The sequence below is a fragment of the Mastomys coucha genome, unplaced genomic scaffold (genome assembly GCF_008632895.1).
Source record: "Mastomys coucha isolate ucsf_1 unplaced genomic scaffold, UCSF_Mcou_1 pScaffold1, whole genome shotgun sequence".
NCBI lineage: Eukaryota > Metazoa > Chordata > Mammalia > Rodentia > Muridae > Mastomys > Mastomys coucha.
Genome location: NW_022196891.1, coordinates 12,035,348 through 12,060,927, shown reverse-complemented (window position 1 = coordinate 12,060,927; position 25,580 = coordinate 12,035,348). Strand labels below are relative to the sequence as shown.

Sequence of the window (25,580 nt, the reverse complement as noted above, 5' to 3'; positions counted from 1 at the left end):
TTTGTGGAGTAAAGGCAATTTCCTCTATTCAACCAGAAGTGACATTTGGAATCTGTTGGCAGGTCATACCCAAGCTGCATTCCAGAACATTTTACTGGTTAATGACGCATCATCAATGTTACATTTCAAGCCAATCACATAACAGCTGTGTGGACTTGAACACTGTCTTTAGGCTCCCTAAACTTACTTCTTCACCTACAGAGTAGAACTAAACATGTTAACCACATTGTTTTGATGCATTTTTAGCTTCAAATATTGTACTGTCACAAAATATTTTATGTATCCTTATGTCTTTTCATATGAATATGTATGCTTATATACATGTCTTGTGTGCCAGTGCACATATATGGGTGCTCCTATATGATTATGCATGTGGACACCAAAGGACGACACTGGCTGTTGTCTTCAAACATCAGGAATTTTTGCCATTTTATTGGTCTTACATGAACTTAAATGAAAAGAGAAATAAATGTTAGTAGGAGAAAACACACACTTAGGGTATTAAGTATATAGTAATATATTTATTATTCAGGCTTTAGCAATTGTTTATTTGTTATCTATGTTTATGGGTAGTTTGTACACTTGTGTTTGTGTACCATATTCATGCAATATCTGCAGAGGACAGAAGAGAGCAGAAGATACTCAGGTGCTGGAGTTATGATAGATGTAAGACTTCATATAGATTCTGAGAGAGAATTGAATCCAGTTTCTCTGTAAGACTAGCTTGTGTGCCTAACTGCTGAATAATCTCTCAAGCTCCAGGACTTGGGAACTTAGAGGAAGGCCATGATAATTACACTAGAGGAGAGAAGCTAAAACCATCCTGTGGGAGAGGATTTTTTTGACTGAGGTAAGTGCCAAATGGCCTTCAAGTTAAGAAAAGCTTCACATGCATTTCTCCAGGTGTCTTTGAACAAGAGTAAAGGTCCATATGCACCAATGGAAGGTCTTTTATATATATGAAAAGTTGAGGTGGACAAAGGATAGATATTGACTGGTAGACAAAACAGATCTTTTGAGATGCTTGCTCGAAGAACATTTTTATTTTAACACATATTTTGCATTTTCTGTTTGCATTTGTATATTTTTGGGCATATGAATATATTTACCTGTGTACATTCAAGTGTGAAGTTGTGAGAATATGTGTAGTAATTTTTAGGTGTCTCTCTCTGTGAGTGACTGTGTATGTGTGTGTCTGTGTGTGTGTGTGTGTGTGTGTGTGTGTGTGTGTGTGTGTATGCATGCATGCATGCATGTGGGAGCCAGAAGTCAAGCTTAGGTATCACTACTTAAGCACCATTCACTATTTGTTTGTTTGATTGTTTATATGTATTTTCTATTTTTTATTATTTTGAGTCAAGCTCTCTTACTGGCCTGGAATATGCATAGTGGGCTGCATTGGGTGTTCAGGAATCTATTTCATTCCATATCCAAAGAACTTCAGTTACAGGTGCATTTCATAATGCCCTACTTTTCTTTCCATTTTCTTTTTCATGGATTGTGGATTTTGGACTCAAGCAGGGTTTGTGGTTGTTGCTTTGTTCTGTTTTGTTCTGTTTTGTCAGCTGATTTGAGCCTATTGTATCTTCTCTGTGACTAACACAATGCGTCTTCTGCATATTAGTAAGAACCAACAAGTTGCATTATCTTCTATGTATCATATGCTATACCTGTACCTTTGACAAACAAAATATAAATTATATGTGAGGACATGCTTATGGAAAGCTTAAGAGGAATAAGATATGTAAAACAAAGACAAATAAGACTAAAAGAATACAATCCAATCCATTCTTATCTCCTTGTACAAGTGGATCGATGACCTTCACATAAAACCGGATACACAGAAACTAATGGAAGAGAAAGTTGGAAAGATCCTTGAACACATAGGCACAGGAGAAAATTTCCAGAAGAGAACATCAATGGCTTATGCTCTAAGATCAAGAATTGACAAATGGGACCTCACAAAATTGCAAAGCTTCTGCAAGGCAAAGGACACTGTCAATTGGACAAAACAAGATCTTTTCCAATCCTACGTCCAATAGAGGGCATATATATACAATATATAGAAAGAACTCAAGAAGTTATCCTCCAGAGAATCCAATAAGCCTAACAAAAATGGGGTAAAAAGCTAAACAAAACATTCAGTTTAACTGAGGAATATCAAATGGCTAAAAGGCAGCTAAAGAAATGTTCAACATCCTTAGTCATCAGGGAACTGTAAATCAAAACAACCCTGAGATTCCACCTTACACCACTCAGAATGGCTAAGATCAAAAACTCAGGTGACAGCAGATGATGGTGAGGCTGTGCAGAAAGAGGAACACTACTCCATTGTTGGTGGCATTGCAAGCTGGTACAACCATTGAGGAGATCAGTCTGGCAGTTCCTCAGATAATTGGACATAGTACTACCTGAGGACTCAGCTATACCACTCCTGGCCATATACCTCATAAGATTCTCCAACATATAACAAGGACACATGCTCCACTATTTTCATAGCAGCCTTATTTATAATAACCAGAAGCTGTAATGAATCCAGATGTCCTTCAGCAGACTAACGGATACAGAAAATGTGCTATATTTACGCAATGGAGTACTACTCAGCTACTAAAAACAATTATTTCATGAAATTCTTAGGCAAGTGGATGAAATTAGAAAATATCATCCTAAGTGAGGTAACCCTATCACAAAATGGCATACATGGTATGCACTTATTGATAAGTGGATATTAGCCCAAAAGCTTGGAAAATCCAAGATACAATTCATAGACCACATGAAGCTCAAGAAGAAGGAAGACCAATATGTGGATGGTTCAGTCCTTCTTAGAAGGGGGAACAAATATGGTGAAATTTCTTCATAGGAAGAAATATAGTGAAAAAGTGTGGAGTAGAGTCTGAAGTAAAGGCCACCCAGAGACTGCCCCACCTGTGGATGCATCTCATATACACTCACCAAACCTAGACTGACAAATACAGTTATGGATGTTCATAGCTAACCATTGGACTGAGCATAGGGTCCCCGATTGAGCAGTTAGAGAAAGTACTGAAGGAGCTGAAGGGGTTTGCAACCCAATAGGAAGAACAACAATATCAACCAACCAGAACCCCCAAGACTCCCAAGAACCCCCAGAGCTCCCAAGGACTAAACCATCAACCCATATGTAACAGAGGATAGCCTTGTCAGGCATCAACAGAAGGAGATGTCCTTGGTCCTGTGAAGGTTCGATGGCCCAGTGGGAATGCCAGGGTTGGGAGGCAGGAGTGGGAGGGTCGGTGAGGGAGCACCCTCATAGAATCCGGGGAAGGGGGGATGGGATAGGTGGGGTTTCTGGAGGGGAAACTGGGAAAGGGGATAACATTTGAAATGTAAATTTAAAAATATCCAATAAAAGAAAATTTAAAAAAAGAGAAAGAAGACTGATATAGTCATGATAGCTAACAATTCATAAGCATTTGCAGAAGAGTTATGATAAAGAGGCAGCTTACTTTGTTTTGAGATCAGAGGTGAGAACTCTTAGTCCTAAAATTATTCTTGGGTATGCTGGGGAAAAGTGATACTGTAAGGGAAGTATCTCTGAGATCATATTTCTACACTTAAGAAACTGAGTGAAGTGAAGTAATTAAGCACCTACTATGCTGTGAAAGTAAAGATGCACATTAGTAAGCATCTACTATGGCATCTACTATGCTGTTTGACATGGAAGATGTCCAACCATGTGGTCTCTGATATTTGAGCCTGCCTTTTGTTTAAACACAGACATCTGGTAGAGGAAAGGAAATTCTTCTATTTGAATTCAAAAGATGAATTAAAGACTGTGCTTAAGATTTAATTTATTTTAAAATTGAAGATGAAAGGTGAGCAGATAGGCAATCAATGCCAAGGTCCTCATATACTTGATCTTTGAGCTGCTAAATGAGCTAGGAAATGTCAACTTAAAAGATCAGCTACCTGGCCTTTCTTGAGACAAATAGCTATGTCATCTCAAAAGCTCATACCATCATATCAGTTTGCCACCTTTAGCGTTATCCTAGGATTTTCTTAGCTGACAGATTTCCTGCTTGTGCTAGAGGATTTTATAAATATATGGAAGGAAATGCTTTCATTGCATCATAATTTAGTTGGCGTGGGTCAGCAAATATTCTCCTTGGAGTACCATTCTGACCAGATGATTTGAGGAAGAGGTTGATAGCAGAGCCACCCAGAGTCCACAAAACCTGAAAATAGTTTAACATTGGCCATTACTGTTCTGAATCTAGATATACTGAGTCTGTTTCACAAGGAGCTCACATCTTCTATATAGTCTCTTTTTTGTCCAGCAGCAGGGGAGGGGAGGAATAGTGGTCCATTATTCCTCCAAATATCAGTTTCAATATATAATGTTACCAAACAACGCATCTTTAGAGCTCTTCAAAAACTATCTTTCATGCAATTTATACTCAAATCACAGACAGGTGGTCAACAACATTGTCACCACATTTATCGGAATGATGATAATGGTTCTGGTGTCAATAAATAATAAAAAAAAATTTACCACAAAATTGTTCCTTCAGTTTGCCATGCTAAGACTCTTAATATGGTGGAGATGTTGCAAGCAAACATCTTTCTTTTTTCACCTAATACCAGATAATGCAGAAAAAGATGTGAGCTGATTTTTTTCACCCTTGGTGATGTTGACTTGAAGGTGAGATAACCCTTGTGCAGTGTTCTCCTTTGTACTGTAAGATGTTACCGTCAAAATATCCCTGAACTAGGTACTCATTAGATGCAAGCAGCAAGTCTGTAACTATGACAAGCAAAGATGACTCCATGAAAGGCAAACTTTTAGTTTGTTGCCTTCTAGGGCAGCTTGAGTAGTTTATATTTTCCACCAGCATAATACACGGTTCCCTTCTATTCATATCCTCACCAGCACTTTCTATTTATGTTCTTGATGACAGCCATTCAGACTGGAGGGAGACAGATTCTCAATGCAATTTTGATTGGCATTTCTTTAATGGCTGGTGAAGTTGAGCATTTTATCTTCACATGTCTATTTACCTTCTGACGAATGTCTGTTTATTTGCCCAATGATTGTGTTGTTTGAGCTTCTTTATGACAAAACTGTACAATAAGTGGATATTCACAAGTCAACCTCTTACAGGGATATTTGCACATTATTGATTGTAGCATTATGCAAAATAAGTAAATTCCAGAAAAAAAATCTCATTATCTAAAATTCAAGAAGTGATTAACATGTGATAAATATGAGTGGTAGAATTTATCTGAGCCACAAAAATGAATGAAGTGATGTCATTTGCAGGAAAAAATGGCATAACTAGAGACAATCACATTAAATGAATTAAGTTAGTTCTAGAAAAACTAGAATTTCTCATTTGTTGTGTCTACATATATAAAGTCACATAAGTGTAGATAACATAAAACTAAATTAAAATTTTCTACAGAGGCAAAGAGCTTAATGGGAGTGATAATGGAAATGGGAAAATGAGGGAGCATGAGGACAGAAGAGATACCTCAACTTAAAAAATAAAATGTATGAAAAGTTAAGAAGCAAATTAATTTAATAAATGCTTCTAAACATTACTATGCACTTTCTAGAGTAAAGTCATTTGTCGTTGAAAATAACAGCTCTACCTCTACTATCCCTACTGAGTTGAGCTTCTATGAGAAGAAAAATACAAAATTAATACTATATCAGTTTCTGCTGTTTGTAAGCAGGAGACTAATCACATGTGAAAGGCAAGCTTTTAATGGTTGTGACTTTGTGTAGAAGTCAAACTACACATTCACCATGATCTTTAGTTGCCAGTTTAGCCTTGGCTCCCAATCTGGGATGTGAATTGGACAGTATATTAAAGTAGGCTTTCATTGATCATCGTATTTGTATTATTTTATTTGTCCATGCACAAAATAACTTCATTTCCCTATGATGTTACAAATTCTTAGTAATATAAACCCATTAAGTCAAATTGAATTTGCAAAAAAAAAAAAAATGATATTTATGTGGAAAACATGGAACTTTTTACCCCCTAATCAATGTTTCAACAAGGGTGAAAACATCAATAGAGTTATACGTTTTCCTCTTTAATTAATTGTTTTTAACATGCTCAAATGTTTCTTGGATTAACTATACTAATGAATTTTTACAGTACTTATTACCTTGAATACAAAGCCACTCTCTGTGCTTAATATGTTATTTCCTAAGTGGAGAACTTTTATCCAACCATTAATAGCTGGAAAATGATTTTCTAATGTGCTAGATAACCTTAGATATCTTGTTGTTAAAGAACAATTAAAAGTAGAGTCTGTGTACTTATCTGTATGCAAAAGTTATCCCTAGCAGACATCCTGTATAGTTTTAGTGAAATGTTTTATTAAAGTATATCAGTTCATTGTAAAATGAAACTTTACTCAAATAATATACTGTTATTATGCACACAGAATTGATAATGTATTTCAAGAATAGTAGGAAAAACCTACCTTAGAGATTCAAATATTTGAATTAATTTAAACTTGGTCTAGTATATAAAATGTCAAAAAGATGTAATATACTGTTATGGCTTGAATATCAAATACCAGGTTATAGAAAAGCACTTCTCACTCAAACCTCATGACCAGGGTTCAATTCACATAAACTATGTAAAAAGTGATATTTGATAGAACACATTTGTAATCCTAATGTTCCTTGAGATGTGGGGATAGAGACAGAAAATTCACCCAGAGATTTGTGGACTGGCAACTTGGAATATTCAGTGCAATGGTCAAAACAGCAAGGAAGCCCCTGCCTCAGAGAAAAGGTAGCAGACAACGGGCTTCAAATAGTGGTTTGATGGCCTCCTACATGTTTTCTTATAGAAGCATAAAAAGCTTAGGTAGTGGCTGGTGGCAGTCTGGGTAAATTATTGAGTCTTTAAGGGACAGACCTTAATTAAAATAGTGTCTTTGAGGTTTTATGGTTTGCTTTTACTCCCTGTCTGTTATCTGCTTCCTCTCTTATAGAATGTGACTAGGAAAAAGTTCCCAGTCACATAGTTCTTCCACTATGGAAACAACGTTTACCATAACTTCAGGTCCAGATTTATGGGATGATACTCTAAGGAAAGTCCTCCCATCTTTAACTAGCTTCTTGTAGGCATTTGTTCAGTCAGTACAACAAATTACTTTTAAGTACTTCTTTTTTAAAATGGTTATTTCATGTATGTGTATATGTCCCTAAGCCATTGCATATGTGGGGAAGTCAGAGGACATTTTGCAAGACTTGATTTACTCTTTCTACAGTGTGATTTTCAGGGTTGGAATTCAGGTTGCAAACTGGGCAGAAAGTACCTTTACTGCTGAGGCCACAAGTATTCACTCTCAATTCAAATATATGAACACAGCTTTATACATACACACATACAAACATACATACATACATACATACATGCATACATACATACATACATACATAAACAGAGAGGGAGAGAGGAAAAGAGAGAGGCAGAGACAAAGACAAAGAGAAAAAGAGAGATAAACACAGATATATACATAGACATGCCCGCAATGACACACACATCCACACAAAGAGATACATATAAAGCACACACACACACACACACACACACACATACACACACACACACAAAACCAAATTCATATAGGAATGAAGCATGTTATCTGGGAGTACAGAAAAAAACAAATCAAAATCATAAACCAATGGGAAACTTTGGGTGGCTCTATTCACTGTACTGGAGTTGTTCTGAATTTTCATAATAACAAATTTTACCCTAAATAAATACTAAAGCCAAGGTAATCATTGTCTCAGACTAGGTCTGTCATCCATATGTTTAAGTCTTATCAGTTCCTGGTCTAGTTAGTAAAATGCTAATCTGAGTATATTCAAGCTTCCATTCTGCCTGCTACTTAGAAAGTAGTTCACCATGAAAGAATTAATAAATATAACTCCAGTCAATCACATTGTAAGGCAGTCCTGAAACAGAGCAGCCACAGTGGTACATGACTCCACACCTTCCATTCTCTTAGAAAAATATTCAGTTTCAGAACATAAAGTGAGATTAATTCCATCCTAATTCCAATTTCAATTCCTTATCTCGATAGGTAAACATCCACAAAGGTGAACCTGAGTTAATATTGACTTTGGGAGATAACAAACCTTGATAGACACAAGAATGAGTTGTTTAGGTTATGTATATGGGCTCATTGGTCATCCAGCAGAGCCAAATAAATGAGCTGCAGGTTTATTTAAGGAACCTGTCTAATAAAAATAAAGTGGAGAGCAGTTGAAAAAGACACCTAAGGTCCATGTTTGTTCTCCACATACTGTTGTAAACACATGAATACAAGCAAAACCCCATATACCTCTACACATACAGGCAGGGTAAAAGCAAATCACTTACACAGATATCTCACCATCTTCGCAAAGTTGTATAACATGCACGCATGCATATATGTATCATGTTAATTTTATAATGACTTATTAAATATTATATACTATATTAAATTATCATAAGTAGTGTTAGATTATGATAAACATGTAAAATAAGATATTTGGCGCTCCCTAAAGGGAGGGGTGAGGACAGTGAAGATCTGAATAGACACATCTCTGAACAATGTGGCTCAGAGCAAGCACCAACCATGTGATAAAAATGATCACTTCGATCAGAATCAATGACCAAAACCAAATCTAGATTTTGCTTTAATATGTGTCTGTCACTTTTTCCATTCATATTTGTTGGTAGAAAGCTGCAGTGGAACATTCATACTGATGATGGTCCAAGGCTTATTTCTTACCACAATGTAAAGAGGCATTAGACAGTGAGGGGTGGCCCACGTGTCCTTGATATGTGCTTGCTGCCTTGGCTAGAGTTCTGCTCAAATTGTCTGTACTTCAGTTTTATCAAGTAGTTATTTTGCCATAAAGTGTGCTATACATAAATGGTTTAATCATAGCTAACATGAGATTGCTTATTTTGAGGAGGTCCCAAGGGGATGCCTGGGATGTAGGTGAATAATTCAAGGGCCTTTACAAGATAATTCCTTCATATAAAAATAGCTCTTTACTGCAAACTAAGGAGAAAAAGGTGGGGAGGCAATTTTTTTTTGACAAGCTGCTATCTTTAAAGATCAGTAAATGCCAATAAGATGACACTTAATATAATATAAATAGGAGCAAGAGCAAATCAGACTTTCAGCAGTTTAAAAATAAAATAAGAGTTTCTTTTCTAGTTGTCTAAAATATACAATGCTTTATGGCTAGCAAGAGGATCTACTATATAGTTAAGGATGTCAGAATTTGTTGCTATTAGGCAACCAACATAAAATGGTAAAAACTTGAGTCAATGTGATGAATATTCTCTTATGATCAGAATACAATGCATACAATGCATTAAAATATTATACTATATCACACAAATATATATAATTATTATGTGTTAATAACACAAGAAAATGTTAGCTACTTATTTAATATGACTTCAGGCAGAGATCATATTAATAACCTTACCAGACACTCACTGAGCACTGCAAGCCGATAGTGTTGTTCTCCAAGAGTGGCCCCACCGTTCTACTCCAGCCAGGAAATAACTGACTGAGTAAGGGCAGGTTCTATTCTCTTTCCCTAAATCTTTTAAAATACGATTATTTTGCATGTAAATATGAAATTAGATTCTTGAAACTAAGATGTAGATAGGGCTAGGGAAGTTGCATAGAAGGGCCTGCACTTGTCAAGAAAGTCTGATAAATTGCTTGGAGTCCAATAAACCATGTAACATTAGATATCCTAGCACATGCACAGTGCCAGATTGACATATCCCTGCAGGCACACAGGCCAGGCAGCCGAATAAACGCAGTTATAATGTAACCTATCTCATATAGGTGGAAGATGAGGACTGACATCAATAATGTCTTGTGCCCTCCATGAGCTCACACTCACACACATACACACAAGGAGAGAGAATAATAAGAGGTTGGGGGGAGAGATTTTGTCAAAGTGTAGGAAACTTTACAAGATCCCTCCTTGAAGGATCAGAAGAAAAAAGATATGGTGAAGCAACAAATTCTGGGCAGTCTTGCCCCTTTTCTCCAAAGCAGCACTTTGTAATTTAAGTGCTGAAATTCTATATATAATTTCCTCTCAAAACGCAAATATAATGCTTTTGAAAAAGTTTCAGTATTTATAGCATTACCCTTTTCAATGTTGTTTTTAAGAGTAGAACAAAATATTTATTGATGCTTTTGTGGTTAACAGTCAGAATAATCAAAGACCTTTCTTGTCCTTAAGAATTTATAGAAGAATTGAAGTGTGGCCCCAAGGAAAAAGACATTGAACATTGAACAATGTATTTTTAGAATTCCCAAAGCCTGAGGAAGCATGTCCAAAAGATTCAAGGCAGAAATTGAAAAATAAGATGAAGGAGGCCAAGCTCATGAAACCTTGAAATTAAAGCAAAGAATTTATTGGTCTAACTCCCCACCAAGCTTATGATGATAGCAAGCTGCTCTAAGGGCCATTTCTCATTACCAAATGAATGTTCTGTGTCCACCAGACAGGGTCCTTCACTGTGCTTGACCAAGGATGAAGAACAGTGACACTGGGTAGAAGTTTGTAATTTCTATTCTACCATATAGTAAGTATTCATCAGTAGATGAACACTTGGGATATTCCATGGGTTTGTGAACAGTGCTGTATAATTAAGAGTGAAAGATCTATATACAAAACCAGCATAGTGATGAATGAGTTGTATGGACAATGCATATCCTACAGTACTGAAAAGTCTTTAGTTAGAAGAATTTTCTATGAAACTCTTCACATTTTCTTAGTTTATTTTTATTTTTTGGCTATGATTTTAAACATGATGAAAGCAATGTGAGGAAGAAAGAGTTTATTTGGGCTCATAGTTTCATGGCACAGTCCACCATGGTGGACAGACATGCTGATGGCATGGTCATAAAGCAGGGCAATGAAGGCTGATGTTTATTTTCCTTTCTGTTTTTTTCCCCTCAGTCAGGGAACCCACTCGATGAAAAGATATCACCCATGTTTGGAGTGAGTCTTCCAACTTCAACTAACATAGTATAGATAATCCTTAAGTATGACTGGAAGGTTGTTTCCATGGTGATTACAAGTCTCATCATGTTAATAATCAGAATTAAAGTCATAACACATGGAAAGTAAGGAATGACAACTCATGTTAGAGTGCTATTTTGACAGGTTAGTCCTAGCACTGAAGAGGTAATAGAAAGATTTAACCAGTGGTTGAAAGATTTAATCAGTGGTTAAGGCAAATTTTATGAGTAGATACTTATATATAACAGTGTTATCCTTTAGAGAAGTGGGGAGGGAATCTTTTTGAGGTTAGAATAAACTGACTCACATAGTAGTGGGGGGCAGATTCTGTGGATCTGCACACCAAAATCATTTTCCAACAGGAGCTGAAGTTAGCTAACTTTGAATACTTGAACAACCCCACACATTTTAATACCATTTTGCGTGCTATTCTTAATGAGACAGTAGACTAGGAAAAATTTTTGTGAGATTGAAGATAATGGAAAGTGGATTGTACAGGATATGATGTTGGTTCAGGTTTCTACCCAGCTGAGCAAGAACATTCATAGAGATGGGGACAAAATCTTTCATCTGTGTAACTGTTGTAAGGGACAAACTGAAACCTCACCAAGTGCCAAAACTGGAATGGGGTGCATGTTGAAATCCCCACAAAGACACATGGATTAATTCTCTGTCTCTGTCTGTCTGTCTCTCTGCCTCTCTGTCTCTGTCTCTGTCTCTGTCTCTGTCTCTGTCTCTGTCTCTCTCTCTCTCTCTCTCTCTCTCTCTCTCTCTCGTGATCTACCACTTTAATCTGCTGCCATAGTGTTTCTGATTGTATCTAAATATTGGCAATGCCAGTAAAGTGAGTAGTAATTTCTCTTAATTGCTTCTTGATCAGAAACTACCCCTCTGGACTCCAGTCAAGGCTATACCCAAGGCTCAGTGTGAAGAAAGCCACTGGAGAGGAAGATCTAAACTGTTCTATCAGATGACTACAGTGGAAGCACCACAGCCCCCAGTCAGGTGGGGGAGTCTTAATAGGTATAGGACCTCCTTAAAGCTCCATTTATGTCTACTAAGAAGCTGGTAAGTTTCCCCACTTCAGTGAATCCAGTCTTTCTAGTTCCTATCATTGACTGGAAATAAGATGTAGGCTAGAGATCAGTACAAGTGGGTAATGGAAAATGAAGCAAACTGTTGTTCGGAGATAAAGGGACAGACACCAGCCTTCTCTCTGATATAGTAATCTTGGAAGGCATAAACACAGACAGAGGCAACATTCAAACTTCTGTTCTATTTCTTACAGTACTCTGCTTTGGGCTAAAGAATACACTTGGGTCATAAATTTTAATTAGAGATTCAAGGAAAATATTTTTATCATAAGCAAAGATATAACATGGAGCTAAATGCAAATTTGTCTGAGTGTTTAAGATAAAATTTCCAGAAATTATACACTTCACCGGTCACTGGCTGCTCTGGCGCTATTCAAATTCCCAGTGCTCTCCTGAGACTCAGCTCCTCTAGATTTGGCATTTGAGTGAGAAATCTGTAAAAGCATTAGCTTAAGTCACAACATGTAAAACTGTCACTCTGTAAAAGCTAAATGAACCAATCAGAGGAAAGGAAGAAGAATAGGAGAAGAGGAAATGGAGAAGGAAGCAAGCAAAGGAGTGGGGAAGACAAGAAGAGGAAGAAGGTTCAGGGAGATGAGAACTGAGGGAGGAAGTCTCCAGATTAAAGGCCTGAGGGAAAAAGCCTTTATACACTGAGCAAAACCACAATGGTGACAGTTAGCCACCAAACCTGTAGAGGGCAGAGTTAATTCTGCTATCTTGACCATGCCTATTGCCTCCTTTCCTCAGCTCAGAACATTCTCTTCCAGGCTTCCTTATACTTAGTATCGCTACCTGGACAATCTGTCCTCCCAGCACTCAAGTGTTCCTTGCACATCCTTCTCTATAGTTTCTCTCCTAATGGATTCTGCAGAACTAATTTCTATGAATTGGAAGGTATTTCTCATAATTACAGATTTGAGGAATTAGTGAAACAATAGAGGAGTTGTTTAGAGACCGTAGGTTGGGTGATGGAACTACTTTTGGACATCCAACAGTTTCCTGTAGATGGTTGATCTGTGTCAAGCTATGCACCAACACACCTTGCTGGGAAGCATCCTATTTGGTGACTGCCCACACAGTATCACAAATCAGAGTTGAAATCCTCGACACAGTCAAATCTTTTACACCCCCCTGTACAACAATGATCTCAGAGAACAACATCCACAATGCACAAGCTACATGACCTCACAGAAATAGAATGACTGGATCCAAGGAGAGGCAAATAGCATTTAGAAGGAATGAAGGAAAACAATCCCAAAGAATTGAAGATACATTCAAGCACAGGGGCTGAAGATCACCTATTAAATACTGTCTTCTCTACAAACTAAATTATTTCTTAGTGTTTGTATGATGTATAAACCTGTACAATGTTTGTGTATCTTTGTCTGTATGTGATATTAGTGTGATATGCGTGTATGTTTATGAAATGTGTGATGTTTGTGGCTACATATATTTTTTGTGTGCATTCATGTGTGGGGAGATGTTTTACACATATATTGGTGCATGTGTAGATGTTAGAGGCCTTAGGAATACTGTGGTTACAGAAGTATAATACCACATCTGGATTTTGTTGGAGCTGGAGATTCAAACTCAAGCCTTCAGGCCTATACAAGTTCAATAGTCATTGAGCCCTGGAAAGTTCCTTATACTGTTATGCAGTTTGGGTTGTATTCTGAAGAATATTTTTGCTTCAGAGTTAAAAATGATAGGCATGGAAGTTTGTTCTGTCTTTACCGTTGCTGTTGTCACCCTGAAGAGCTTGATAGATTCAGCTAATTTAGGAAACAGAGTTAACACCCCATCCTAAGAATGTGCACAAAGGCAAGTAGAGCATTTAGGGACATTGGGATTTATGCTTGAAGATAAGTTACCAATGATAACGCATCAACCTGAAGCCCTCAACTTTGGAAATTTTCCTTGCATGTAGCAGACATTCAAGAGAGTTAGAAGGCCTGGTTCATTCCCAACTGAGAGAGCTAGAATCTGTGATGGTGAGCTTTACTTATACATTCTTTAATGACAAGTTCTCATTTTACTGACACAAACCAGTACAACTTATAGACTAGAAGATTGCATCACAGGGATGGATCCAGGCAGTGTGTGCGATATGGTGTCATGTTGGCATGAAGTGCACTCTATTCAGAAAATGGACACTCTGAATTCCCAGAAAAGAACTTCATTTCAGAGCACAAAATACCTTTTGCGTATATATTGCTCTCATTTATCAGAAGGAATGGAACAATTTACAGTGTACATTTTAGCTGCAAATCTGCTTTTGTATGCTTAGTAGCTCATACGTTCATGTGTCTTGAATTTACTTGGTCGTTATTCTCTTTGAGGTACTGTGTGAGCAGAACTTCCAAATGTCCTTCTTTGGCTCCTTTGTAGGTGTTAACTGAGCTGCTGTAATTATCTCATCTAGTTTTCTTAACATCATATTGTTTTATTTCATTCGGAAAAAAAAAGGAAGTTCTGGGGAGATAGCATAGGTGGTAAAGTTCTTAATTGAAAGCTTTAAAACCTAAATTTGACCCTTAGAACCTACAAAAAAAATCCATGTATAGCATTCAGGAGATGGCATACTCCATAAAAGTGCTAATCATACAATCATGGTGAACAGTAAGTATTTTATACATGAAATCCACATAAAGGTGGAAGGAGTGAATCAGCTGCACAAAGTTGGTTATGTCTTATACTCACAATGTCGCATGCATAGTCTTTAAGAGCATACAGCCACCAGGCGAGCAAAACACACACCAACACTCTCCCCCCCCCCCACACCACATTAAAATAATATATCTGCAGGTCGAGACATGTATGTGTAATCCCAATGCTAGACGTTGCCTAGGACTAGCCTAATGCCTTTCTAGACTAACTGGTAAACTCTAGGTGACTGAGAGACTCTGTCTCAAGGAAGGTATATAAGGTTCTTAAAGATAGCACACAGTCTGGTCTTCAGTATCCAGAAGCACAAATACACATGTGCACACACATACATGCACAAAATGTAGAAGAGGGAAATTTAAAAATCTCACTGTGCTAATTTGACAGGAAGTTTCTATCAGCCAAATAATGGCTCACAATTTTCTTTAATTATATCTCTAGGGTTTGTAATACTCTCTTCTGGATTCTGCAGACACCAGACATACAGCGTATTGCACATGGATATGTGTGTGTGCAGGCATAAAAATGTGCATAAAATTCATGATATTATAAAAATTAAGGCCTTTGAATGAAACTGCATCTTTTCAATTTAAAAAAAAAAAATCCATACTAAGCCCTTTCTTTACTTTCTCCTCCATCTCTACATCAATACACAATGCACCCCTCTTTTAGTCTGCTAAGTTTGGTCAAGCCGAGGCTTCAGGGTTTACATTCCTCAAGACTCTTTGTCTGCCATTGCACCCTTGCTTCCCTGTGTGGTAACATTTAACACTGACATGAATAAACAATTATTTTCTTGGTTACCATGCTTTTCACCATTCCTGGAGGTCATGGAGTGTATCTTAATAGCTAATCTTCACTTCTCTAACTACATAGGAACCTCGACTTTAAGAAAGAAAAACAATTCTTAAGACTAAGTTCATTGGCAAGTTCTTCAAATGAGTAACATGCACTGACTCTGGACATCTACACCTTTCTGTTCATATCTAAGAAAATGACATGGGCATCTCAAAATTTTTTTAAAAGAGTAATGAATTGGATTTGCCATTAAATGAAAATATTTTCCATAATTTAGCACTAAATTCTATTGAATAGAATCCAAATACTCTGTATATTAAACCTAAGACAATGAATGAAATTTCTTATAGCAATGGGGCCACATATCTTTCAAATTTTAGAGGAAGTGTTCAATAACAGTGCACAAAGAAAGTTAGTGGTGCAGGAAAGTGCCTGGAGTGTGAATGTAAATTGGTGGAAGACATCTCTGGGAGTAGTTGGAGATCTGAGACTGGGGAGTATGCCGGCAATACATAGGGTGACCTTATCTGAGGTTCCCTACCAGTGGAGAATATAGAGACTGAAGTGGCCACCTCCCATCCATGAAACCTTTAAACCCAAGTTTGTCCTGCCTACAAGATTCACAGGAACAAAGGTGGATCAGACACTAAGGGAACAGCCAACCAATGACTGCCTCAATTTGAGACCCATTCCACGTGGGGAAGCCAATTCTTAACACTATTAATGATAATATGCTATGCTTGCAGCCAGGAATGTCAATATAACTGTCTGCTGAGAGGATTCATCCTGCTGCAGATGGAAGCAAATGCAGAAACCCATGCACAGACATCAGGCTGAGCTCAAGGTGTCATGTGGAAGAGTGGGGAATAGAATTTAATGAGCCAGGGGGGTCAAGGACACTGAAAAAGTACTACAGCGTCAACTTACCAGGGTCCATGGGAACCCCTAGAGATGAAACCACCAACCAAAAGAACATGCGGGTGCTGTATCTTTACAGACATGTAGCAGATGTACAGCTTAGTCTTCATGTGGGTCCCCTAGCAATTGGAGTGGGGGGGTGTCTCTGACTATGCTGCCTGCCATTGGATGTCCTTAGCCTAGCTGGACTACCTGCTTTGACCTCTGTGGAAGAGTGGATAATGCTTAGTTCTGCTGTTACTACATGTTTCTGCATACACTTGAGGAGAAGGGGAGGGAGTACTACTATACTAACTATATTAACTAGGGGGAGGGAGTTTTAAGGGAGGGACTGGAAGAAGAGGAGAAGGTGGGGGTTGCAATCAAGCAAAAAGGAACTTAATCAAATTAACTCAAACTTGTAGTAAATTCAGGTGGCTAAAGACTCCCTGCCCTGAAGTACATAAATGGCTTCTTGGTGCCCAAATTAAGCCTTCTCTGCAATGTATCCAGAGAAATATGCAGTAGAAGATCCATACTGCAATTATCTCATACTCTATAAGACAGTTTGAATTTTTTGTTTCATATTTTGACATCTACTTGGAATTTCCACAGCAGTGATAATTAGTAGTTGTTAAAATAACAACTAAAATAATAACTATTGGTAGAGGTCAAATACAAACCTCTACCAATATAGAGTAGAAAAATGTAAATTTAAGGTTGAAATGTTTTGCTAAAAAACAATAAATCATTACTTCATTCATGTACTTGCTCAATATTTTACCCTTTGGATACAGTGATTCAAATAAAATATGATAAAGAGAAAATACATCTTAGTAGAAGCAACAAGTATTACAGAAAGTGCTATAAAAACGAGATAAATAGTGACAACCTAACCTAGACTGAGAAAATTTAAAAATATATTTCATTTACTCTGTGACAATATCATACATATACACAATATATCTTGATCCTTAACATCTCCACTCTCCCGTGACACTCTCCAAAATATTCCCAGCACATGCTATAGGAGAGAGAGAGAGACAGAAAGAGAGAGACAGAGAGACAGAGAGAGACAGAGACAGAGACAGAGACGGAGACAGAGACAGAGACAGAGACAGAGAGAGAGGCTCTATCTCAGCAGAGCAATGGTCTGACATTGACAAATTTACAGGACAGATTGTCAACAGAAGTGCTCTTTCTGGCATTGCCTTGTTCTTGTGAATATACAACAGGATATCCTAAATTGCTTCTCAAAGTTTTCTTCATCCCTCATCAAACTTTTAACTAAAACGTATGAAAGAAAAGTAAAACCTCAACCTGGGTACAAACTTAGATATAAACTTGCTTTTCTTTGAACACTGTGATATTTACACTCATGCTTCAAGTCTTGATCTGAATGCTTTTTGTCATTTTCTTTTTAAAGGAGTGACTCAGGAGTTGGGTTTTTGGAAAACTGCTGGCTCATGCCCTTAAGGCTAACGTTATGAGACTGATCTTAGAGAATCTTGCCAAATTCCTGCAGATGCTATACGAATTACATAGCGTCAGACATTGGAAAATACTGCGTTGAAAAGATATTTGTGTTTAAAGTTGCATCTAGGTCAGGATTCAGCGTTTTCTCATTGTTGAAATTGGTGATTTGGGGGACATGGTTAAGTTCTACACATCTGAAATTCATTCATATGAACTAGATCACTTAATCTATCTTGCTGAGCAGGCTCATAAAGTAGAAGTGTATGCAATGAGGGATATATGGTGCATATTTACTAGTAGGAATTAAAATTTTGTTAAATTGTTACTCTGATTATATATATATACACACACACACACGTATATATATGTATGTATCCCCGTTTGGAAGTGTATTGATTTCAAACACACAGATATGAAGTAGCCAGTAGGTAGCATCTGTGGCTAACCATGAGAGCCCATTACAAGCAAGCATTGCCTTCCTACCTAAACCTAGGCTTTGACTCAGCCAAATCAAGGTCAGTGGGAAAGTGAGATCCTTTTGTAAGGCCATTAGGCAACCATGGCAGTAGTTAAATGGGGGGAATTCTTTCTTTAGGAAGTAAAAAAGAAGTCATTATTTCCAAGTCAGTGCAATGCAACTTCTCAAAAATTTAAAATGCCATTTTCTTCTGCCTTATTAGGTAACTACACCCACTCCCCGTCTTCTTATCTGTTGTGAGTAATTATCATCCACAGCTCATATTTTTGTCACAGTCTGGGCTATCAATTGAAAGACAATTGAAAACTAGAAAATTTAGAGATGCTTCAAATCCTATCATTATATGATAAACTGACACAAGAAATTAAAATGATTCACCTAAAGGAAACCAGTTAGACAGATGGGCAGAGAAAAAGGAAGGCTATAGCTCGGAAGATGGCCATTCCTTAGAATTAGAAAGTAGATGAGAGTAGAGCTGTTCCAGTAGACATTAATCTTCTCCCACATCTGCTCCTTTACTATGGAGTAGATACCTGCTCTAGTTTTTCTTTTATATTTTACAGTTGCAAAGTGATATGGGGCTTATGTGAAGGAAATGGAAAATGATTTCATGGCAGTCATTAAAGGTCAGAATTGGTTAGCTTGATAATGGAGAAAGTTTTCAGACTCTGCCAAATGACCAGTACAGGGGTCTCTCACTTCTGGTATCTAACTGTAGATGCCATGGAAAACAGTGTTAAAGACATTCTCCTGCTCAACAAGAAGAGCACATTCATTGCTCATATCAATCTTCCATTTGGTTTGTTCACAGCCTTCAGATAACTCAAGGTCTGATATCTCTTTAATATCGTGATCAACTTCTCAAGGGTCTTGTGAAATTCAGCATAGGAGAAAAATCTAGAATATGGAGTTTTATATTCTCACCACAATGAGATGTCTCTGAGACTCTAATAATGAGTAAAAATAAACTTCAAAGCGGTACTTAGTGAATGTTTTAAGTTATTTCAGAAAAATTAAAGCTATTTTAAAATTTAAAATTACCTCATGTAATATGTTTCTTTAAAAAATGAAATTAATAATATTTCTGTGTGTGTGTCATATGCAATCTGCCTGTCTTATGGACACCTTACTTCTGTCATGATAAAAATTTAACTTGCCTAATCTTAGATGAATACCCTTAGTAAGATATTTAGCTGCTGTTTAATTTGGAGTAGATACATATCTCAACTGCTCGCTGCATTTTACTTGTAGACTGGAAAATATAATAATTAAATATGTGTTTGACCTCTGGTCTGAGACTTCACTTAGATGCCAACTTCTGGCCTCATTTAATCAAACTCCCAAGTCATACCATAGTTTCTTGTGTGAAAGGAGTTTAATATATAATACTTTATTTTTTTTACAATGGATATATATATATATATATATATATATATACATATGTATGTATATATATTCATAATTAACCAGTCCTCTCAGAATATACTCAAAGGAAACATTATAGCTGTTTAATATCCTGGAAATCTAAAATGGTGATATTTCTAGAGGTTCTTATTACTGGTAGATAATTGCATCCTCATCATAGATTTGTAATATCTGTATTGTGGCTGGAATCCTTTTGGCCTGACTTTGTTTTCATTGTGTTTAATTAGAAACTTATAATATTTGTAATTGAGTGAGCATTCATTTTTTTCCCTGTGGAGATAAATGCCCATATTTGAAACTGAGTATGAGAGAACCAAACATGTATACAAGTAGGTGCAAACCACACAACAATAACAGCAATAGCAAGTCATCACTATTCATCACTAAGTATCACAAGAGGGCACAGGATAAAAAGTTATTTTATAAGAAACCCCACAGCTATAAGTTAATACCTTTAACTGTCTGTCCATAATGGAGGAATCTGGGCACACACTCTGTCTTCAAGGCTGACATTACTAATGACATGGGCAACTCCTTAAAATGTAGACAAAACGATCTTAAACCACAATTCTCACAAATCATATTAAAAGCAAACTCTTGGAAAGGAAATTCCTAACTCATCAAAGTGTGTACATGAATGGGAGCCAATTGCATATCCGAAGCAAAGCCAATACTATATTTGATGAACAAAAATTGTGCACAGCAGCCTAGAGAAACTGGAAGATATTCATGATTGCTTGAGGATCATTACCTTATAGGCTCCGAAGAGCACTAATATGCATTGATTTCAGAATCAGTGCCTGCTGTAAACCTATTGTGTACTAAATGTATACAGTTTTTACAGTACAATAAACACCCCTGCTATTCCTTAAGGAAAAAAAAAATGTCTCTAGAATAGTGAGCTAGCAGCACACCCTAAATGGCCATGTTGCTTGGAAGTGGGGGATGCGTCAGTCACTTAGGGAACTCTGAAGTTCATTATCACCACTTTTTAAATGCCCAAAGCTGGCTTCGTAACTGCTGTGGTTATGACAGGCTGGAGTCTTAAACACATGCCATTTAGTTTTATGTACATTATTAAAAGACATTGACCACAGTTAAATTAATTTACAGAAAATATGGCTCCAAGAAGGAATTTTCAAGAGCCTCAAGTTACGCACTCGTGCTGAACAGTTTACACATTTAATCAGTATCCCTCACTCCTCAACTTTTGGACCCTCAAAGTATTCATTCTTTTCAGATAATAGAATGTGTTAAGGAGAAAGCAGAGTTCAGAGCCACACCTTTGAATCAGTCGGAAAATACTGACCTCTAGTGTTCCAGAAGGTAGAAAAACTAGCTCAGTAACAAAGGTCACTTCCTAACTAAGGCTCTTGGTCTTTCTTTGGGGCACCATGGGAATACTCTCAAGGAGAAGGGGAGAAGAAGAGGAGGAGGAAGGGACCAAAAGGAAGGGGGAGAAAGCAGAAGAGAAAAATCAATTTACCTGACTTAAAGTTGTCTGAATGTATCTTCTAATAGAATTCACTAGCTTATCACAACCTGATATAGAGGGTAGCCACATTGGCCTTCTTTTAAACATAAACTTTAGGAAAATATTACAACTATGGATTGTGAACTTTCCTGTCTTTGGATCACAGAAATACTGATTGCACTTTTAACATCTATCCACTTTTGTTTCCTCTGGAATGCAAGTTCTGGGACAAGATACTGCAAGGAAGGAATAAAAGCAGAAGGATCTTCTATAGGAAGTCAGCTCACCTTTTATGTTTTTAATTGACATTGATAGTGCAAATTACAAAAGTAAAGTAAAATTGATCTAATCTGGATAATATTTTTGAGGTTCAGTGTAGGAATAGAAGATGAGGGAACAAACCCAGAAACTTGAGGGATGGTTGTAAGCCACCCTTGCAAACAACACAGATGGCTTAATTGCATCCTTTCTCATTTAGGAGTTCCCAGAGACGAAAAAACTTCCCTTCCTCTGCCTAGGGAAGCAGCTGAGCAATTGAGCTTGAACCTCTCACAGCTTTAGTGAATTATTCAAGTTTGACACACTGGATTCTTTAAATAAATAGTGCAGGTGGTAGATTTCTGGGAGTCAAAAATTCTTGCCTATTAAATTCAGTATTCTATGCTTGCTGGGATGGAAATGTGGATAACATAGTACATACTCAATACTTCATAGGTACTAGGATTTTGAGGGTGGAGTGTATATTTTTTTTTAAGCACTCCCTCCTGTAATACAGCAGCCATTGATTTCCTGAGGCAATTACATTTGGGATACAATTCTTAGACCCAAACTCCCAAACCCTTTATACGGGTGCTCATTGGTCATAAATGCCTACAGCAGTAGAGAGCTTGATGCTAAGGGTGGAAGTTAGGGCAGAAGTGTTCTGGGCACATTGCAAATCGGTGGGAGCTGCAGTCTGCTCCTTGCTTGGTGGCTCCTGAGTATCTCTGCCCCTAGAGGCTTGTTCCTGGCCCGTGCAATCTGGCTGAGATTAAGAACCATGAATATAGAAGCAAGTTAAGGGAACTTTAAGATACCAAAAAAAGGGCAGGCAATCCAACAAAGCCAGCTCATTAGAGGTCTGCTAACTTTTGGGGTGCTTGGAATAGTCGAACCACACTGGTTAGGGTTCTCACCCTGCTCTTTTCTTTTAACCAAAGCATATACAGTCCTACAGTGAATAGTTATTCGGAGGATTGTCCTATCCCACGTCACCTTCCCGCCCCCAGCTCCAAGTACTCACAGTTTGTCGCTGTTAATCCTAAATGCCACAAGCCAGAAAGCACCAAAGTCAAAACGCTGTTCAGTCTTGGTACAGAATCCATTTCCCCCGAGTGAGAGATCTCTTCCAATAGAATCCCAAATTCGCAGGCACGAGCGTTGGCTTTTCTCTTTTCCTTTCTCTCTATTTCAGTGTTCCCTTGCCTCTGCACAGCCTGACCCCCTCCCACCCCCGTGAGCCTCTCTTCTCCTTCACTCCATCCTGATCCTCAGAAGCTCCACCGAAACCGCAGCAGGGCTTCCTCTGAGATGCTAGCTGCGATCGAGGTTTATAGTTTCTGCAACTGTCCCTTTCTGTGCTTGCCTTCCTCACCCGCCTCGGCTTCCTCCGGATTCTCTCTCTCTCTCTCTCTTTTTAAAGGTTCAGATCCAAACTACAGGGCAGCTCTTGGAGCCCTGCTTTGCCAATAGCCGAAAGCACCTCGTTCCGGAATGAGAGCTGGATTCAGCACCAGAGCAGAGGACAGCTCCTTATAGGCGCCTTGTGCGCAGCACCGCCCCCGGCAGAGCCCGCCCCGCACTGGTCCATAAAAGTGGCCTGGGCGGGTCCTTGGTCGCTGGGATGTCCCCAGCAGAGGCTCTGCTGTGGTATGCTTTATCTATGTGCTGGAGAAGCAAAGGGAAAATCTCTCTCCCTCTCCTCTCCTCTCCTTTCCTCTTCTCTCCTCTCCTCTCATCTCCTTTCCTCTCCTCTCCTCTCCTCTCTCTTCCCCTCCCCTTCCCTCCCCTCCCCTCCGCTCTCCTCTCCTCTCCTCCCCTCCCCCCTCTCTCCGTTCTATTCATGCATTCCCAGCATCCCAGCATCCCTAAAATCACCCCTAAATACTTACCCCTTCTCTTTCACTTCCTTCCCAAATTACAGGCATTTAAATCAGGTTTCTAAGAATGCCTAAAGGTACTGAAAGGAGAGGAGAGGAGAGGAGAGGAGAGGAGAGGAGAGGAGAGGAGAGGAGAGGAGAGCAGAGGAGAGGAGAGGAGAGCAGAGGAGAGGAGAGGAGAGGAGCCATAGAAGGAAGGATTTTTCTCGTAGAAAACTTGGCAATGACCTAACCTGATGCCTAATGCCTTTTTTTTTTCTTCACTTCATGAGGGAGAGTCAAAGAAAGCTGGAATGGTGTTATTCAATTTCCCCTGAAGGGTTGGATGACTGACCTGCAGGGTTTTCTAATTGGGATTTCTGGTTGAGCCATTTAGGAATAAGAGGGCTCCCAGATTTTCCGACTTTCTACACCTATTTCTCTCCTTGTTTCCTGTTGGCACATTGATTCCACAAGTACTGCAGGGTGATTGGTGCTGTGGATTCCAAATGAGACAAGGTAGTTCCCTGGCATAAGAGAGAAATGTTTAAAAACAATTTTTAAAGTGCAGGAGCTGGAGGATGAGTAGAGACAAGTGGGTGTGAGGTCGAGTGTGAGCCCATGGTTGACTCTTAAAAGCTTTAGGTCTAAAACAGAAAAGAGAGTTTGATTGCTTCCTGGGGGCCTTCCATTAGAGGTCTTGGTTCTTTAGCTCCTAGCATGCATCTGGGAACTCACTTGCTTTTCCATAGATCAACTTACTTTGTGTTTAGTTGAAGTTGCCAGAAACCTGTCAAATGTTAACAAAACAAGGAACCAATAATGATGTCTTTTTTGTGAAGTTTACAAGCAAGTTAGAGTCTATAGACTCCACATCAGAGAAAGTTGATCTCTCTCTCTCTCTCTCTCTCTCTCTCTCTCTCTCTCTCTCTCTCCTCTCTTTCTCTCTCTTTCTCTCTCTTCTCTCCTCTCTCTCTCTCTCACATTAGTGAACACACAGATTTATTTTTACAGATTCCTGACAGCCTTTGAGCTCAACTTCTGGCTCTGCCACTTCTGAACACTGAGATGAGTTTCAGGCAGCCTTTGCATAAATCCTGACCTTAACCTTGTAGTCTGGGAGCTTCAGTTCCTATCACTGGAATACTGAATGACAGTTCAATGAAAATTGGAATAAGTGACCATTATTATATTAAAGAAAGAATGATGCAAGTCCTATTAGCTGTAAGCCAACAGCCTTCAATGTATACTTTAACTGGAAACAATAATGTCAACAAATTTCTGGTTCACAGAAAACTCAACACAAGGTATTGAGGTATTACCATATACAAGGAATTTGACACCAAATATATCAATGCTGGGGAACACACCCTTGTCTCTCCACTTTGAAGGATGTTATAGGAAGGAATCGGTAAAGGGACTCTAAGTCTCTTTGTTTTAGGTGATTTTCCCTTACAACCTTTTGAAAGATAGGCTCATAGATGCTGCCATCCTAGTTCCTGATCTTTGAGAGTCCCAGGTTGAATGTTCCTCTTCTGACTAGCTTGATCACATTTGAAAGGCTTTGAACAAGCCTTTGAATATATATATATATATCCATGACCGTTATTCCCTTCTTATATTCTAAGTATATGCAATATTTAGACTTTCTATTTCTTACAATTATTAAAATTTTTATTTTATATGTACATGTAAATGTGCCTATAGGGTTGTACTTGCACTCACAAAGGCCATAAAATGCTGCCAGATCCCCTGGAGTTGGAGTTACAGATGGTTGTGAGTTTCCTGATGTGGGAAGTAAACTCCTACCTTTTATAACAACAGGAAGTGCTCTTAACCACTGAGATTTCTGTCCAGTCTCAATTTGGGTAGTTTTTAAAGGAATAAAATATTACAGACATAATTCAAAACCACTTGAAGTATTTGCACCAGTTCATTACTGTAAAAAAAAAATGTTGATTTTTAGGTATTATCCCCATACATGAGTTTTATTACCATTTATGTCCTTAAACATTACATTGTATAATTTTGATTTACATTTGATTACATTTCATCAATTAAGAAATGATGAGGGTGGGAATTGAGTACATTT

The 25,580-nt window shown here is 38.0% G+C and overlaps 1 protein-coding gene across 4 annotated transcripts in view; it reads right to left on the bottom strand.

Annotated features, from left to right (window-relative positions):
• Positions 1-23,386, bottom strand: part of Cntnap5 (contactin associated protein family member 5) — a 910,241-nt gene extending 886,855 nt beyond the window's left edge. For all 4 annotated transcript variants that reach the window (XM_031380047.1, XM_031380056.1, XM_031380065.1 and 1 more), the window contains exon 1: positions 22,654-23,386. In XM_031380047.1, the coding sequence (XP_031235907.1) occupies positions 22,654-22,735 (82 nt within the window). In that variant the 5' untranslated portion in view covers positions 22,736-23,386. The remainder of the gene's footprint in view (positions 1-22,653) is intronic.
• Between the last annotated feature and the right edge of the window lie 2,194 nt (positions 23,387-25,580).